The 16,784-nt window shown below is 42.8% G+C and overlaps 1 protein-coding gene across 2 annotated transcripts in view; it reads left to right on the top strand.

The window, feature by feature from the left end:
* Positions 1–16,784, top strand: part of ahr2 (aryl hydrocarbon receptor 2) — an 82,362-nt gene that overhangs the window by 8,363 nt on the left and 57,215 nt on the right. For both annotated transcript variants that reach the window (XM_028571452.1, XM_028571451.1), the window contains exon 2: positions 9,639–9,826. In XM_028571452.1, the coding sequence (XP_028427253.1) occupies positions 9,639–9,826 (188 nt within the window). The remainder of the gene's footprint in view (positions 1–9,638; positions 9,827–16,784) is intronic.

The following is a 16,784-nucleotide window of genomic DNA, read 5'->3' as shown; positions in this document are numbered from 1 at the left end:
ACAAGGGGCACATGCTCTATCGGGGTGAGCTACCAGGGTGCCCCCCCCCACACACACACACACACTTTCACACAACAACTCAACACCTTTTTTTGGCATTGTAATGATCAAATGTATAGGCCCAAACTCTCAGCAGCTGTCGGCAGCTTCAATCCTGAAATATCGGCTCTGATATTGACTTTCTGAGCCTGATATCGGTGGACATCTGATCCTCCTCTTGTGCCCCCCTCCCCTCCCCCCCCACCTGGAGTGGAACAAACGCCTGCGTTGTATTTAGTTTTGTTTCGTTTCGCAAAGGTGTCATCGCCCCTTTTCGGAGACAAAGTGCCTTTGTGTGATCGCAGGGGAGTGTTTTCTCAAGTCCAACACCTTTCCAGGGCAGATTTTGCAGATACCACCGAGGAGCAAACACAACAATGGCCGTTCATTGTTCTCGCAGGGAGTCGGGCCGCCAGGAATGCAGCGATAGCTATCTAGCCTCGATTTTAGCTATGTCGTGTCCTGGAGTATTATTGGAAGCAGATGTCTTATTTACAGGAGGGAAAAGGGAAAGGAGGGCCTCATCGCATTTTACACATTTACAGTTACAGTGTCGGGCATTCAGTTCACAAGCTCCCCCCCCACCCCTCAGAGGCTTCATGCTTTTAGCAGCTGGAAAAAAATGGTCAACATCAACAACAAAGGGATTCAAAATGTGAAATTTGCAAGTAACTACAGTTTGGTTGTTACACTGGTTGTTATGTTTAGTCTGGGATTGATATGTTTCACAGTACAGTTCAGGCCTGTTCAGGCATTTTTGAGTGCAGTTCAGGCTATGTTCACACTTAGCGTCTTTTTTTTTTGTTGAAGCTGCCAGCGTCTGTTTCACATTATAATCCTGTGGAGTAAATCCTGTTTTTTTTAATAAGCCAACTTTATTTCTGCAGCTCGGAGCGTCTTTTTGAAGTTGAAAAAAGTTCCTATGTCAAGCGCTTTTTTGACAGCCCGCCAACAACAAGCGGAGTAGCAAGACCTGTCGTTTCCAGGACAACAACAAAACGGAGTCGAGCACAGCGGGTTATATGATATGACCGGGTGCTCTCCGTACAGGGAACTCACTTTGTTTTATCTAACGTTAGCACTCTCTCTCTCTCTCTCTCTCTCTCTCTCTCTCTCTCTCTCTGTTCTTTCTCTAGCTCCCTCCACCACTTTTTTATCTAACGTTAGCACCTCTCTCTCTCTCTCTCTCTGTGTTCTTTCTCTAGCTCCCTCCACCACTTTGTTTTATCTAACGTTAGCACCTCTCTCTCTCTCTCTTCTTTTTCTAGCTCCCTCCACCACTTTGTTTTATCTAACGTTAGCTCCTCTCTGTTCTTTCTCTAGTTTGCTCCACCACTTTGTTTTATCTAGCATTAGCACCTCTCTCTCTCTGCTCTTTCTCTAGTTCGCTCCACCACTTTGTTTTATCTAGCGTTAGCACTCTCTCTCTCTCTCTCTCTCTCTCTGTTTTTTCTCTAGCTCCCTCCACCACTTTGTTTTATCTAGCGTTAGCACCTCTCTCTCTCTGCTCTTTCTCTAGTTCGCTCCACCACTTTGTTTTATCTAACGTTAGCACCTCTCTCTCTGTTTTTTCTCTAGCTCCCTCCACCACTTTGTTTTATCTAACGTTAGCACCTCTCTCTCTCTGTTCTTTCTCTAGCTCGCTCCACCACTTTGTTTTATCTAACGTTAGCACCTCTCTCTCTCTCTCTCTCTCTCTGTTTTTCTCTAGCTCCCTCCACCACTTTGTTTTATCTAACGTTAGCACCTCTCTCTCTCTGTTCTTTCTCTAGCTCGCTCCACCACTTTGTTTTATCTAACGTTAGCACCTCTCTCTTTCTCTCTGTTCTTTCTCTAGCTCGCTCCACCACTTTGTTTTATCTAACGTTAGCACCTCTCTCTCTCTCTCTCTGTTCTTTCTCTAGCTCGCTCCACCACTTTGTTTTATCTAACGTTAGCACCTCTCTCTCTGTTCTTTCTCTAGCTCGCTCCACCACTTTGTTTTATCTAACGTTAGCACCTCTCTCTTTCTCTCTGTTCTTTCTCTAGCTCGCTCCACCACTTTGTTTTATCTAACGTTAGCACCTCTCTCTCTCTCTCTGTTCTTTCTCTAGCTCGCTCCACCCCTTTGTTTTATCTAACGTTAGCACCGCTCCACATTGCACTCTTTTTTTTTTTTTTTTTTTTTTTTTTTACTACAAACGCGCCCTAGTCAACTTTATTTCGTCAAAAAGAGACGTCAAGTGTGAACTTAGCCTAACCTGTGACATTGTTGCTGATTAAAAACCTCAGCCTCTGTCCTGCCAGTTCTTCGCATTCCTTCTTTCGCCAGACCGGTTTTTATATTTTTATCTAGATTTCACACGTTTTGCAGTCGGCTACTCTTACAGTCTACTAGGCTACATAAATAATAACAAAAGAAATTTGAACGGTATTATAGAGGAAGATTGACAGCTCTACTTGCCACCCCCGTCTTCTTGCACTTATTGGCTGGTAGCATGCAGCTAAAGACACAGGGTAACGGTAGCTCACCGGTGTACAGCCTGCAGCCAGATTTTTTCAGACGGAAAAGGAGTCGGAGATGACGGAGAAACAACAGAACTGGAAAATCCTCCTGCTTCCCTGAAGTCGCCGGCGTGGCAACATTTTGCCTTCCCAGAGAGAGAGTTGTGTAAACAAACACCGACGGTAAAGCATGCGGGCTCCGACAGGACGCCGTGGCGCCTTCATTTGTACCTGGCTAAACTAATGGCACATTTAATTGCACTCAGAGAAACTCAAAGCCAGCGTTTCCTCTAGGTTGACTGCTTAAGCCTGGCGGATGGGATGGGATGGGATAGTATGGCTGGGGTGCTGATACCACCCGCCAAATTCCATTCTCAACTTAACAAATGTATTTAAATACTCATAGTATACCAGTTACTTTTTGAAAATACACGAGAGCAGCGCTTCACATCAGCATGAATATGTCTTATATGACCTTAAAAGCTGGTTCGCCTGTTACTCCTGTTACACAATTGATATTTGGTGTTATTTTTGGCATTAAAAAAAAACATCTGGCCTGGCGGGGGTTGTATTATAGGGGAAAAGTACCCCTCTCTGTTGAAATCTAATGTTGAAAAATTAAATCGGACTGTGGCCTTAAGATCGAACGTCAAATTTCGAAAGAGTGGATTTGGAGAAGCGTGACACCCTTAAAAAAAACACACACACACACACACACACACACACACACACACACACACACACACACGGTCACGGTTTGGCCTCACCTGACCTGGAAATCCCCAGCAGAGTCATCAGCAGGAGCATCTGAATCTGATTTAGCTTGAGAACCAGCCAACTCCAGCCGCTCTGTGTGAGACCGACCTGGAAGTGGAAGCTCACAGGTTCCATTCCCACAACAACCAGAACGCTCTGCCCAAGTGTTCCCGAGCAAGACACTGAAACCAGATCCGCTCAGATTCTTTGCAAGTTCAACTATTTTTGTTATCCGGTCGTTCGCAGGAGTCTTTGTCGTTTAATTGATTCATTGACCTAACGAAAGGCAAAAATATAGACAGATGTGGCGAAAAAATGGATTCTTAATAGATTGTAGTTTCAATTTCTTATCAGGTATGCAGGAAATCTTCACATTTGAGGGGATCCAACTCTGAGATTTTCTTTCATTTTCAGTTCAACCCAGGCCAATCACTTCAGCGTTGTTGTTTATATGTATGAATGAGTCAAATGTCAGCAGGTTTCTAACAGCGCGAGGGCTTTGCGGCTTTTTATCGCTGCCATTTTTCTACATCTTACGCCGACTTTTCAAGCGATTCCGCTGTCGCAGACTAATTTCCAGTATCACAATGTAATCCTGAGAGTCTTGCTGGAGTCAGGCAGTCGTGTGGTGTAATGTAGTCCTAAAACTCAGTCCCAGTCAGTCTTTCTCCCGTCTGGACGTTCCGACAAAAATCAAACGTGTTTGCGCTGTTATCCTAAGTTTAAAGTCTTGGTGGTGAAGGGAAATCACACGAACACTGACCCCAGTTCTCAGCTGGCATTAGGTTAGGAGGGGCTCCACAGCTTCACACCTTCTCTGGGAAAAAGAAAAGCCCCTCTGTGCAGCGAAAGGTCAGGTTTGAGTTACAGCAGAGAAGCCGCCAGCCCGGGCTTAGCGCCGGTCACCAGAGTTCAGTTACAAGACCCCGCTTTCTGCTGCCGCGCTCCGTCTGACGGCAAACAGCCACGGTTTGGGCTTTTTTTTGGATACATTTTTGAGCATTTTAGGACCTTTATCTGGAACAGCTGAATACATGAAGGGGGAATAGAGAGAGAGAGAGAGGGGGAAGGATATGCAGCAAAGGGCCGCAGGTCGGAGTTGAAATTTTGAGTCGAATCTTGAGCCTAACAATCAATATCAAATCGTGCCATTTTCTCAGTCGTGTCCCCCTAATACGGATATTGTAGGTAGTTTTGTGTTTTGCGTAAATAAACGTGACCTTTTGGATCTCATTTAGGAAAGAGAGCTCTTCATCACCTCTCTCTCTCTCTGTGAAATGTGTGCGCTCAAAGTAGATCCTGTGTCCTGACGGAGCAGACAACAGGTGGGGTGATAACAAACAGGCCGCCGCTGACCCGGTTACCACGGCAGCGGCGGATGGAGCAGATTTAGCTTGTCGCTCTGCTCTCTGGAGAGGAGGGGCAAAAAAAACACACCAAAGATTATGTCTCAAAATGGAGCGTGGAGACTCAAATCTCACACACTAAATATTACAAGGTAGTTGTTCAGTGCAAGAGGAAAATGCACATGTTCATCCCTTACCGTTATGGGAATGTTATTAGTATTTATGTTTAGTTCATGTATTTCATGGAAGAAGGTTTCAGTCTCCTCATTGCTCCTGTTTTTGTCCGCCGCCCAGTTTTAATTTCTTTCTTCCTAACGCTTGGTGTAGGTCATGATTTATTTCCCTCGGGTATGAACTGGATTCCATTCTACATCGGTGATGAATACCATATCGTTTATCATAAAAGGATCTGCAATCACTATAATTACTAATAACACTAACACACTAATAATTGAGTAATTGTGTGCGTGTGGTTGCGTGCGTCTGTGTGTGCGTCTGTGTGTGTGTGTGCGTCTGTGCGTATATACGTGCGTACGTGCGTCGGTGTATATGTGTGTGTTTATGTGCGTGCGTCTGTGTGTGTGTGTGTGTGTGCGTGCGTCTGTGTCTGTGTGCGCGTCTGTGTGTGCGTGTGTGTGTGCGTATATGCGTGCGTGCGTGCGTCGATGTATATGTGTGTGTGTATGTGCGTGCGTCTGTGTGTGTGTGTGTTTGCGTGTGTGTGTGTGCATGTGCGTCTGTGTGTGCGTGTGTCTGTGTGTGCATGCATCTGTGTGTGTGTGTGTGTGTGTGTGTGTTTTGCGTGTACGTCTGTGTGTGTGTGTGTGTGTGGTCGTGCGTGTGTGTGCGTGTGTGTGTGCGTCTGTGTGTGCGTGTGTGTGTGTGTGCGTCTGTGCGTATATGCGTGCGTGCGTGCGTGCGTCGGTGTATATGTGTATGTGCGTGCGTCTGTGTGTGTTTGCATGTGTGTGTGCGTGTGCGTCTGTGTGTCTGTGTGTGCGTGTGTCTGTGTGTGCATGCATCTGTGTGTGTGTGTGTCTGTGTGTGTTTGCGTGTACGTCTGTGTGTGTTTGCGTGTACGTCTGTGTGTGTGCGTGTGTGTGCGTGTGTGTCTGTGTGTGTCTGTGTGTGTGTGTTATGAATTGAATAACTTTGGATGTTGCTCTGATCTTTTAACAATGATGGTTAGTGGCAGCCCTGTTAAAAAGTTAAACCTTAAACGTTAGAACAGCGGTTCTCAAAGTGTGGGGCGCGCCCCACTCGTGGGGAATAGAGACGTGACAGGTGGGGCGCGCCAAACGGGAGGAAATTTTCCTTTTTATGCCTTTATATCTTTATCCAGACATCCCAACTGTTCCGGAAGTTCCGGGAATCTCCAGCATATTGATAGCGGCTCCTTGACGCCCGCAAATGAGATCAAATCTCCCGGAATCTGGAGCAAGAACGCGCACTTGTGTGTGTGTGTGTGTGTGTGTGTGTGTGTCAGGGTACCCGCGGGGTCTTAAAAGCATTGAAAAAGTCTTAAATTTGATCGTGTCAAATTAAGGCCTTAAAAGCCTTGGATTTGGTATACAAAGTCTTGGATTTCGTTACAAAGGTCTTATATTGTTTGCCTTTCCTAGGATTAAGTTCATACCGTAACAAAATTAACTGTTACTAATGTAGGCTAATTAAAAACTGACCGTCACCCGTCGCTGGACGCACCGGAGGACCGAGACACAAAACACGCCTCTCTGACCGGTACCGGGGGGGTTAGCGGTTAAACTGAGTGGATGGAGGATGTGCGGAAATGTGTCGGTGTGTCGAGCCTGGCTGGCCACTCGGCGCCTTCAGACAAAGCTCAAAATAACAGGCCAGCGGATAGTCAAACACCGAGCGGCTTCATATTAATCTGCTCGGTGCGTCTCATAACAAACAGAGCGAGCAGCTGCCGGACTCTAACATCTGTTGATCCGTGCAGGACTTCACTGTGAGCCGACTGTTTAGAGACGATGTGACCGGCAGGTAACGTTAAAGGTTCGCTGCTACTGTAGCAGAGCTGCAAGTAAACCAGGGCTCTCAAGTGTCACACATTGAGCGTGACTGTCACGCACTCCCGCCACACATTGTATTTCTCACGCGGAAAAACTATTTATAACATATTTAATATTCTGCAGCGCCCAGAAGTTTTCTGGCGAGCCGCTCTCACTATGGAACTGACAGGAATCAAGGGTGTCTCCCCTGGAGCTCTTAGTCAAGCCTGCCACTTATCAGCCAATCAAAAAAATAGAAAGGGGCATATACAATAGCCAATCAGAAAATAGCACTATTGTATCTGGGTAAGATTTAACGCAACAACCAATGAGAAAAAAAGCATAGAGCAGCGTACAGACACTTCCCTAAACGATCCCAAACAGGGCTCTGTGTCTGTCAGAAGGTCTGAGATCTACCGGATCAGCACAGCAATCACGTAACGCACAGCAGACTATGATGCAGGTAGATTATTTTATAGGTTTTTTTAGGTACTTTCTTTTTCTCAAAATATCACGACTCCTCCAAATCTCAGAGAACACAGATATATTTTGCACAAAGCACATGAGCATGAGCAGAAATCTTGCTCAAAACACATCTTAAATATTACAGTCCAGGGGTGTATTAATTCATTAAAATTAATGAATTTATCATTGAGGTAAATAATTGTCATATGCACATTTAAGGAGGTTACTTCCTCAACAAAAGTTGTCACTGCCTGTCCTTAAAACTTAAGAGCCCTGAGTAAATGCTGTACTGAGCTGTGTGTTTTCAGTGTTAAACACTGCTGCAGCTATTCATGCACGACTGTTGGTGATTTCCAGAGGTGGAAGACTTACTCACATCATGTATTTCAGTAAAAGTAGAAAAAACAGTGTTGTAGAGTTACAAATTACTTGTCAGTTACTGCAAGTCCTGCATTCAACATTGTCCTTAAGTAAAATATACTTTACTTAAAAGTAAAAGTGCTCATTATGCAGTGTAATATATCTTATATTATTGGATTATATTATATTATTATGCCACATCATATCTCTGTGAGATGGGCTTTTCAGCTGTTGCTTCACTGAAAACAAAGTACAGATCTCCGCTGAACATTGAGCATGACTTGAGAGTGGCAGTATCAAGCCTGCAACCCCAGTTTGAGAAATTGTCCGATGCAAAACAGGCTCATTGCAGCCACTAATGCAGGGATAAACAGACCTCACTTGCCAAATGGATTTTTCTTCTTTTCTTTTTTTAACAGATTGCAAAGTGGCACTTTTATTTATTTTCTATTTTTGAACTTGATACAAATTTTAACACAGCTGTAATTTTATTTTCTTTATTTTTGAACTCGCTTTTGTAGATTGTTAGTTTGTATTTAGATACAACTTGTTACTATACTGATACTAGTTGTTCAATAAATTGGAACAGTTTAAGCTTGTTGCGTATTTCACTAGCATTGTGTTGGGCCGATGGGGTCAGGTGGGGCTTCAAAATTCCACCTTGTCCAAAGTGGGGAATGACCGAAAAAGTTTGAAAACCACTGTGTTAGAACATAGAAGCGGCACATCTTAAGTGTGTAATCTGTGTGTCATCTCACACTCTCATCCCAGCTGCTGTTGCACTCCTTCACTCACACACACACACACACACACACACACACACACACACACACACACACACACACACACACACACACATTTGGCCTCTCGTCATGACCTTTCTGAAATCTGAATCCCGAGTTCAAGCTTTAACTCTTAAGGCAGGGTTCAACATTAACCAGGGCGACTAAAACGCCATGGCGGGCAAGTCCACATAACAACCCATTTCCCCGTTCAGGCATCATTGTATCATAAACAGACTGATCTCATGAAGTGGCGTATGTATGACACGCCAATTCGTATGCCATTTTGCCGTGTTGTCAAGACGCATAATTGCTTTTTAGCGTGTTTATCAACGCTGTTCGGCCACCATTAACCTACATTACGTGCGAAAGGAGGTTGGTCGGGGTGGTGGATGGGTAAAACAGGGCTTTCACCCAGGAGACCTGGGATCGCGTCCCATGTATGGTGTTTATCAACCGTTTTTATTATTTTTTTATTTTTATATTTTTTTAAGCCTTTTCCAATGTTTCCTTCCTAAACCCAACCGTTTATTGTTTTCCTAAGCGTGTGACGTTGGTCACCGTCGTGTTTTTGTCGTTTTTTGGTCGGTTTTTAGTGTTAGTAAAGCCTTTCCCAATGTTCCTTTGCTAAACCCAGCCTTTTTTTACACGCGTGTGACGTTGTTCTCGCAATAACACGCCACGTGGCTGTATGTTTCCATCCGCTGTATACAGCGGAGACATACACGTGGATAGATCAAAATGCGTATGTTTAACGCAAAGTCATGATTCCACGTTGTCATAAATGACGTTCTCTTGCCCCCGCCGGAGAATGCTTGTTGAATGATTTTTTTTTCTACTTTTCTTTCCACTTTGTTTCCCGATGGTTTTAACATTTGGTTTTCTTTACACTTTTTTGGTGTGTCTTTTAACTTGGAGTTGCCGCTTCTGACGTTTTTCTTCAGCTTATTTTCTTTTTTTCAAGATAATTTCCTTTAATTTGACAGGACAGCTAGGTGAGAAAGAGGAGAATTCACACAGAATTTTTTTATAAGTAGAAATCATTTAAAATGAACCATATAGCCTTAGCAATAAGAAAAACCTTAACGTTGAACCCTGTTAGGGAAACCGAGTAATACTTTATAGACTCACATTATAGACACCAGTCCTATAATGCGAATGAGAAAATTTGGAAATCATTTCAGACGATTTATCCGGATCTGTATTTTTTTGCTTGTTTTTGATGTCAAGATATAGGTCTTAAATTTCATTCATAATGGTCTTTAAAAAAGCCCTTAAAAAGTCATAAATTTGACTTGGTGTAACCTGCAGAAAAACCCCGATGACCGTCCTCATGTCAATAGGCCTTGGATCCTCCTTTGTTTTAACGTTGTCTTTCTCTCCTGTATCGGCAGACCCAAGCCCTCACCCCCCGATGGCGCCAAGTCCAACCCGTCCAAACGCCACCGCGACCGGCTCAACGGCGAGCTGGACAAGCTCACCAGCCTGCTGCCGTTCACCGAGGAGGTCCGGGCTCGGCTGGACAAGCTGTCGGTGCTCCGCCTCAGCGTGGGCTACCTAAAGGTCAAGAGCTTCTTCAACGGTGAGTGGGGTCCAAACCTGCCGAAAGTCGCTCATCTTGTCTCCCGCGTCGCTCAGGCCTGGCGCAGAATCAAACGCATGCCGGTTAGACGTGTTTGAAAACCGCGGCCGTTACGTGGTTTGGATACGAGCGCAGAAAATGTAACGTTCCTTATGGATTTATTCAGACATGACAGAACATTCACACTCACCTGGTGTGAGAGAGGATGTGATACCCCTGCTGTTAAAGTGCGTGCGTTTTATTACGATATATTTGATAACTTTTTGTCGTTGTCGAATGTATGATGTACAGTACAGGCCAAAAGTTTGGACACACCTTCTCATTCAATGCGTTTCCTTTTTATTTTCATGAATATTTACATTGTAGATTCTCACTGAAGGCATCAGAACTATGAATGAACACATATGGAATTATGTACTTAACAAAAAAGTGTGAAATAACTGAAAACATGTCTTATATTTTAGATTCTTCAAAGTAGCCACCCTTTGCTTTTTTTGATAACTCTGCAAACCCTTGGTGTTCTCTCAATGAGCTTCATGAGGTAGTCACCTGAAATGGTTTTCACTTCACAGGTGTGCTTTGTCAGGGTTCATTAGTGGAAGTTTTCCCCTTATTAATAAAAAAGAAAAGTGTGGCTACTTTGAAGAATCTAAAATATAAGACATGTTTTCAGTTATTTCACACTTTTTTGTTAAGTACATAATTCCATATGTGTTCATTCATAGTTTTGATGCCTTCAGTGAGAAACTACAATATAAATAGTCATGAAAATAAAGAAACACATTGAATGAGAAGGTGTGTCCAAACTTTTGGCCTGTACTGTATAAATTTTTTTTATACAGAGAATACCGCCCACTTTATAAAGTTCGGCAGTGTTCAGGTACAGAATAACATGAAGGGAAGATGGGACTTATGTTTAATTCCCATTTGCTCACATGCAAAGTTTTAGTTTAAGGGTTTTCTCAAACCAGTTTTGAGTCTAAAAAAACTTTTTCCCCTTGCACCAGACATTTCAATCATATGTAGTTCTTATTAGTAGGTCCTAATAACATATTTTATATATTGTGTATATAATAAAATGTATACTATATTTGTAGGCAGAGTCTGTGTGTGTGTGTACTGGAAACCCACTTAAATAAAATATTTTTTTCTTCAATTCAATCAATTGATTTGTTTTAAGCCCCCAACGTAGTCTTCCAGGCAGCGCTGCATGGAAGGCACTAGGGTTAGGGTTAAGGTTAGGTGCCTTGAAGTCGATGGTGGGGGGGGCTTAAAACACCATCGAGCCAACCAAACACACTGCAAAGTTAAAGCAAACTGTTTATTCGAAGCCATTTTTTTTTTTTTTTAAACTAGGTTTAGTTTCTTCGAGTGTCCTAAACAGGACAGACGCGTGGAAACAAACATCCTGCATGTACTGTATTTAGCTGGGAGATACCGGTCTCAATGGGTGGCTCATGCTGGAAGTGGATCATTTATTAAAATGTGGTTCAAAGCCACATGTCTAGACGGCAATCAAGCTCTAACATTCAATCTCACGCGCTTTAAAGCTGATTTGCAGGGTTTTGAATGAATTTTAAGCGGCGCGGCCATGGTGTGCTCAAATGGCTCTGGGTGTGCTGTTATGTTGATTTGAGCACGTTCCAAAATGTCTACTCGACCAATCCGATTGCCTGGTCGGATCTACTTGCTGTGTAATCCAGTTTATTCCCGCAAGCTTCCTTGTATTGTTCCGTGCATGAAAATAGCAGCGATCCAGACAGCCTGAGAGACAAGGTTCCTATTTACAGTAAAGGGTGTGTGTGTGTGTGTGTGTGTGTGTGTGTGTGTGTGTGTGTGTGTGTGTGTGTGTGTGTGTTCGTCACCAGCTGAGAAGCTATATCAGTGCAGGACTGTGAAATTTGGCCCTTCTGGCTGGCCGTATAGGAGGTGTGAAGTGAAAAGGAAAAGGGCAACAGCAGTGCACCTGCTCCGTGCTGGGGGTTGAAATGCTAATATGCACATGTGTGTGCAGACAGAGTGTGTGGATGCGCATTGGGGAAATACCGGGGCTGCACAATATACATTACATTTTTTATATTGTCATCGCAATATCACCCGGCGCAATAAACACATAGCAAAAGACACTCAGTGGAAAACTGCACTTTATGATGTAACTGTCATTCTTTTTTTTTTACGGCTGCCTTTTCAGTGTTCAATTAAATCAGGTTGGAAATGATTTCCGGTTTGTTGTATTTTAGCAGAATGCTGAAAGCAGCCGAACCGATCTTTTTATTTATTTATCGCCGGAAATATCAAAGCTCACTAGACAGGAAAGAGGTGACAGATCACCAATCCTGAACAGAGGAATGATAAAAACGGCTCCAGTGGCTTCGATTTTTAGACTTTCATTGCCGGAATCAATCAATAGAAGGTTTTTGTCCCCGAAAAACAGGCTGCGAAGTGAGCCAGAAAATCTCAGCCGCTGGCGAGTTATCAGTAAATCATTGGCGCTGACTAACAACCCTATCCACCCTCTTATTTATGACAGGTTATGTCCTACAGTAAAGAAAAAAACAACAGACTTATTGCCTCTTTAAAAAGAGCCTCTCTGTAGTAAAAGAGTGTGTTCCTAACTGTTCCCATCAAAACAAAGTTGCATTTCAGTCTTCGTGTTCCAGCAGTCATCAATTATTCGACAGTGCCGGCCACTTAGTGTCGGCTGAACAAATGCGTTTGGAGGGGGGGGGGTCTGGTTACTTTCAAACTGCAGCAGTCGGCGCGGGCCGAGGCTTGTGGGTTCCAGCAGCTTCTCGCAGCGCTTTTATTTTGAAAAAAATCTAAATAAAAAAGGGTCAGAGGGGAGTTTGGATTCAGGTTTATTATTGATACAAACAAATGTATAACACAGCTGTCGACTAATCGATTAGTTAATAGCCAAATCGTCATTTACTCTCTCAGGAAAATGTAGTTAAAGTATTAAAAGTAAAGAACTCTTCCCCCCCCATTGTAGAAAGAGTAAAGGATCCAACCAGTTGTGTGTTTAATGGTCTCATCATCTCAGCTGGACTTGTAGCCGTTATATTGTCGGCTAGTTTACTTTAGAATCAAACATCAGATTTTATAAACTACATGTGTTCTGTGTGCAGGAATCTTAATGTGTAAAGTAACTAGTAACTAAAGCTGTAACAGATGAATGTAGTGGAGTAACTAAAGTAACTAGTAACTAAAGCTGGAACAGATGAATGTAGTGGAGTAACTAAAGTAACTAGTAACTAAAGCTGTAACAGATGAATGTAGTGGAGTAACTAAAGTAACTAGTAACTAAAGCTGTAACAGATGAATGTAGTGGAGTAACTAAAGTAACTAGTAAGTAAAGCTGTAAAAGATGAATGTAGTGGAGTAACTAAAGTAACTAGTAACTAAAGCTATAACAGATGAATGTAGTGGAGTAACTAAAGTAACTAGTAACTAAAGCTGTAACAGATGAATGTAGTGGAGTAACTAAAGTAACTAGTAAGTAAAGCTGTAACAGATGAATGTAGTGGAGTAACTAAAGTAACTAGTAAGTAAAGCTGTAAAAGATGAATGTAGTGGAGTAAAAAGTCCAATATTTCTCTCTGAAATGTAGCTGAGGAGAAGTAGAAAGTGGCATGAAAAGAAAAAAGACTCAAGTAAAGTAAAAGTACCTCAACATTTGGACTCAAGTGCAAGTACTGGAGTACATGTACTTAGTTACATTTCACCACTGAATGAAGTGATTGTAAGCAACGTATTGGAAAGACTAATTCACTTCATAAAGTGGGCAGAGATTTGAGTTTTCATAATAGCTATTGATAACACACACACACACACACACACTCTACCTCCCAGCAAGCCCCCGCCCATTTCCTGTGGCGGCCCCCTGCAGCAGCCCAGGGCCCACTTTCCTCCAACTGTTTAGCCTTTTCCTCCTCAGCTCCCACGTCTGAAGTTCACAGCCCCCCACCCCCCCACCTCCACCTCAAACAAACGCTGCAGGACTCCAGTTTGTTGTTGCGGTGGGGGGAGTACTGTTCACACGGCAGGCCAGCCTGTACCGGGACAACTCAGGGGCTTTATGCGTTCATGAAACTCTCCAGCACACACACTAAACCAAAAAAATAAATAAAAAGCCCCCCCCCACCACTTTGACTTCTTCTTTTCCCGCTTCAAAGGATGTCAGCGCATGCATCAGACTCCATTTGAAGTACATTGTGGTGCATGTGATGATCCACATTTGGGGCTTGTTTGTTACATATTTTTTTAAAGCCCTCATTACTGTTGCTTTTGAGGTTGTTTTTGTTTTATTTTTTTTGCATCATGTGATGAGCCGTTTGTCCACCTTGAGATGAAACCAGAGAGCAGTATGGGGCTCGGTGGGCTTGGACTAAAAACCAGTTGTCACTTCATTTCCTTGTTTCCTACTTCCTATTAGCTTTTGTCTGCACAAAATACCGCGCTTCTGGCTCATGAGGTCATTTTCCTTTCATAATGGGATGTATTTTTCGGTTGAAATTGGATGTTTGTGTGTGTGTGTCTCTGTGTCTGTGTGTGTGTGTGTGTGTGTGTGTGTGTGTGTCACTGCAAGGTACGTGACTCATGTGTTGTTGCCTTGTAATAGACTTGAAGGTTCCCCATGCAGGGTATAGGTTATAAGCCGGTATAGGTTCCAGCCTAACAACTATAATAACAAAATCCCCTGTGTCTCTCTCTTTCTTTGCTGCTCTCTAATTGTGATCATATATTTTGTTTGCATACGCAGCTTTAAAAACGTTATAAATACAATCTCACAGAGCGATTAAACATTCAAATAAAAAGACGACCTCAAAGACAGGAAATGATTAAAAGTGGAGTGGGCACCACGAGCTAAAAGGACAAGGACACAGGGTACAAAATAATAGTGAACACAATAAATTCAAAGACATCGTGTAACAGCAAGTCCATAAAATTAAGTTTTACAAGGTGATTTTTTTAAAAGGCAATACTGATACAACGCAGCTGCTCCAGTCAGGATTTCTGGAGATTCAGACTGTTTTCTCTAATATGTTGGCTCTATACACGCTTAAAAGTATTGTTTATTTGAATGGAGTCGACCTCAGAGCTGTTTCTGGTTAAACAGAAAGGTCTTAAAGAGGTTTTAAATAGGTCTATCTCTGTAGGGATCCTTTCCATAATGTTGTCAGACACTTAGAATAATAATCTGAGCCTGTCAGCGGCAACAAACTGCACTTTGAGTGGACCAAACTGACAATGCACATTTGCCCCATAGGGTTACATTGCAGCCCGGCCTGTGGCTGCCGGTTACAGCGTTCACCCTTATGACTGGACCAATGTCAAAGATTGTTGTTCCCATCAGTCACTTACACACAAAAACACAGGAAAAAAACACAGGTCCAGGTACTTACTCTTTTAGGGCGACAAAGGTTTAAAATGAATGAGTGTTAAAAAGCAAAACACAACATTCAGAAAATAAGACAGAATGACGTAAATGAGAAAATGTTTCATCAGCAATGTTGACGTGGTTTCCCCAAATCTACAAGCTTTTTCCCAGGTTTCATATAATAACGGTCTAGTTGGTAAATTTGTTTTTTGATTTCCATACCTGTCTTTTTTTTGTAGTCCCAAACCCAAAAGATAGTCAGTTTTAAAGGGGAACGATGCAGATTTTTTATTTACTAGGGCTGTGTATTGGCAAGAATCTGGAGATACGATACGTATCACGACACATGGGTTACGATTCAATACATTGCAAGATATTTCGATACTGTGCGTAAGGCGATATATTTGGATTTCTTTAAAGTATAATTTTAGAAAAACTCATATTTAAAAAAAGAATGATGTTCATAAAAGTCAAAGAACTTTACTTTAGGTAAACAATTCAGTACACAGAGAGTCAAACTGCCAGTTTGGGATTGTGGTTCACAGGTTCTTAGTGAGCTAATGTTTATATGCTAAAGTAGGCCAAAGTTCAGCCATAGCTACATTGTTAGCTTCTAGCAAAATGTCAGGCCCTGCTAGGCCCTGTTAGTTACTGTTAGGCACTGCTAGGCACTGTTAGTTACTGTTAAGCACTGTTAGGCACTGCTAAGCACTGTTAGTTACTGTTAAGCACTGTTAGGCACTGCTAAGCACTGTTAGTTACTGTTAAGCAATGTTAGGCACTGCTAAGCACTGTTAGTTACTGTTAAGCACTGTTAGGCACTGCTAGGCACTGTTAGTTACTGTTAGTTACCGTTAAGCACTGTTAGGCACTGCTAGGCACTGTTAGTTACCGTTAAGCACTGTTAGGCACCATTAGGCACTGCTAGGCACTGTTAGGCACTGTTAGTTACGGTTAGGCACTGTTAGTTACAGTTATGCACTGTTAGGCACCGTTAGGCACCGTTAGGCACTGCTAGGCACTGTTAGTTACTGTTAGGCACTGTTAGTTACGGTTAGGCACTGTTAGGCACTGTTAGTTATGGTGAGGCGAGGACACTAGTGGTGCGTCTCAGCATAGCCATCTAGCGGTAAGGGTAAAAATAAATAAATAAAAAATGTTATTTGTTTTTTTGAAAATCGATATGGTATTGCAAAATGAAATATCGTGATACTCAAGTGTATTGATTTTTTTTCTTACAGCCCTATAATTTACCTTAACTGAACAGCTTCGGAGTCATTGGAATGGTTATATGACTTTTTTTGAGTTGAATGGTGGCCGTCTCGCTCCCCCTAGCGCCTGTGAGCGGAAAAAACACCCTTGCAACTTTTGGCCGGCGAGCTGCCGGCCTCAGCGTCAGGAAGTATGGCGTGATATCAGGTCTCGCCATGTAACAAATTGCTTCATGGCACTGCACACATACACACCCATTCAGGAACCGGCTAGCTATAAGAACAAGGTAGCGATGGAGTTTTTCACACTATCGTCATGGCTGATCCGGCAAAAAAGAAGCAGAAAGCTAGGAAAGCATTGTCGTGG

Source organism: Perca flavescens, chromosome 24 (genome assembly GCF_004354835.1).
Source record: "Perca flavescens isolate YP-PL-M2 chromosome 24, PFLA_1.0, whole genome shotgun sequence".
In the NCBI taxonomy this organism is placed as follows: Eukaryota; Metazoa; Chordata; class Actinopteri; order Perciformes; family Percidae; genus Perca; species Perca flavescens.
This window is presented reverse-complemented; position numbering and strand designations above follow the sequence as displayed.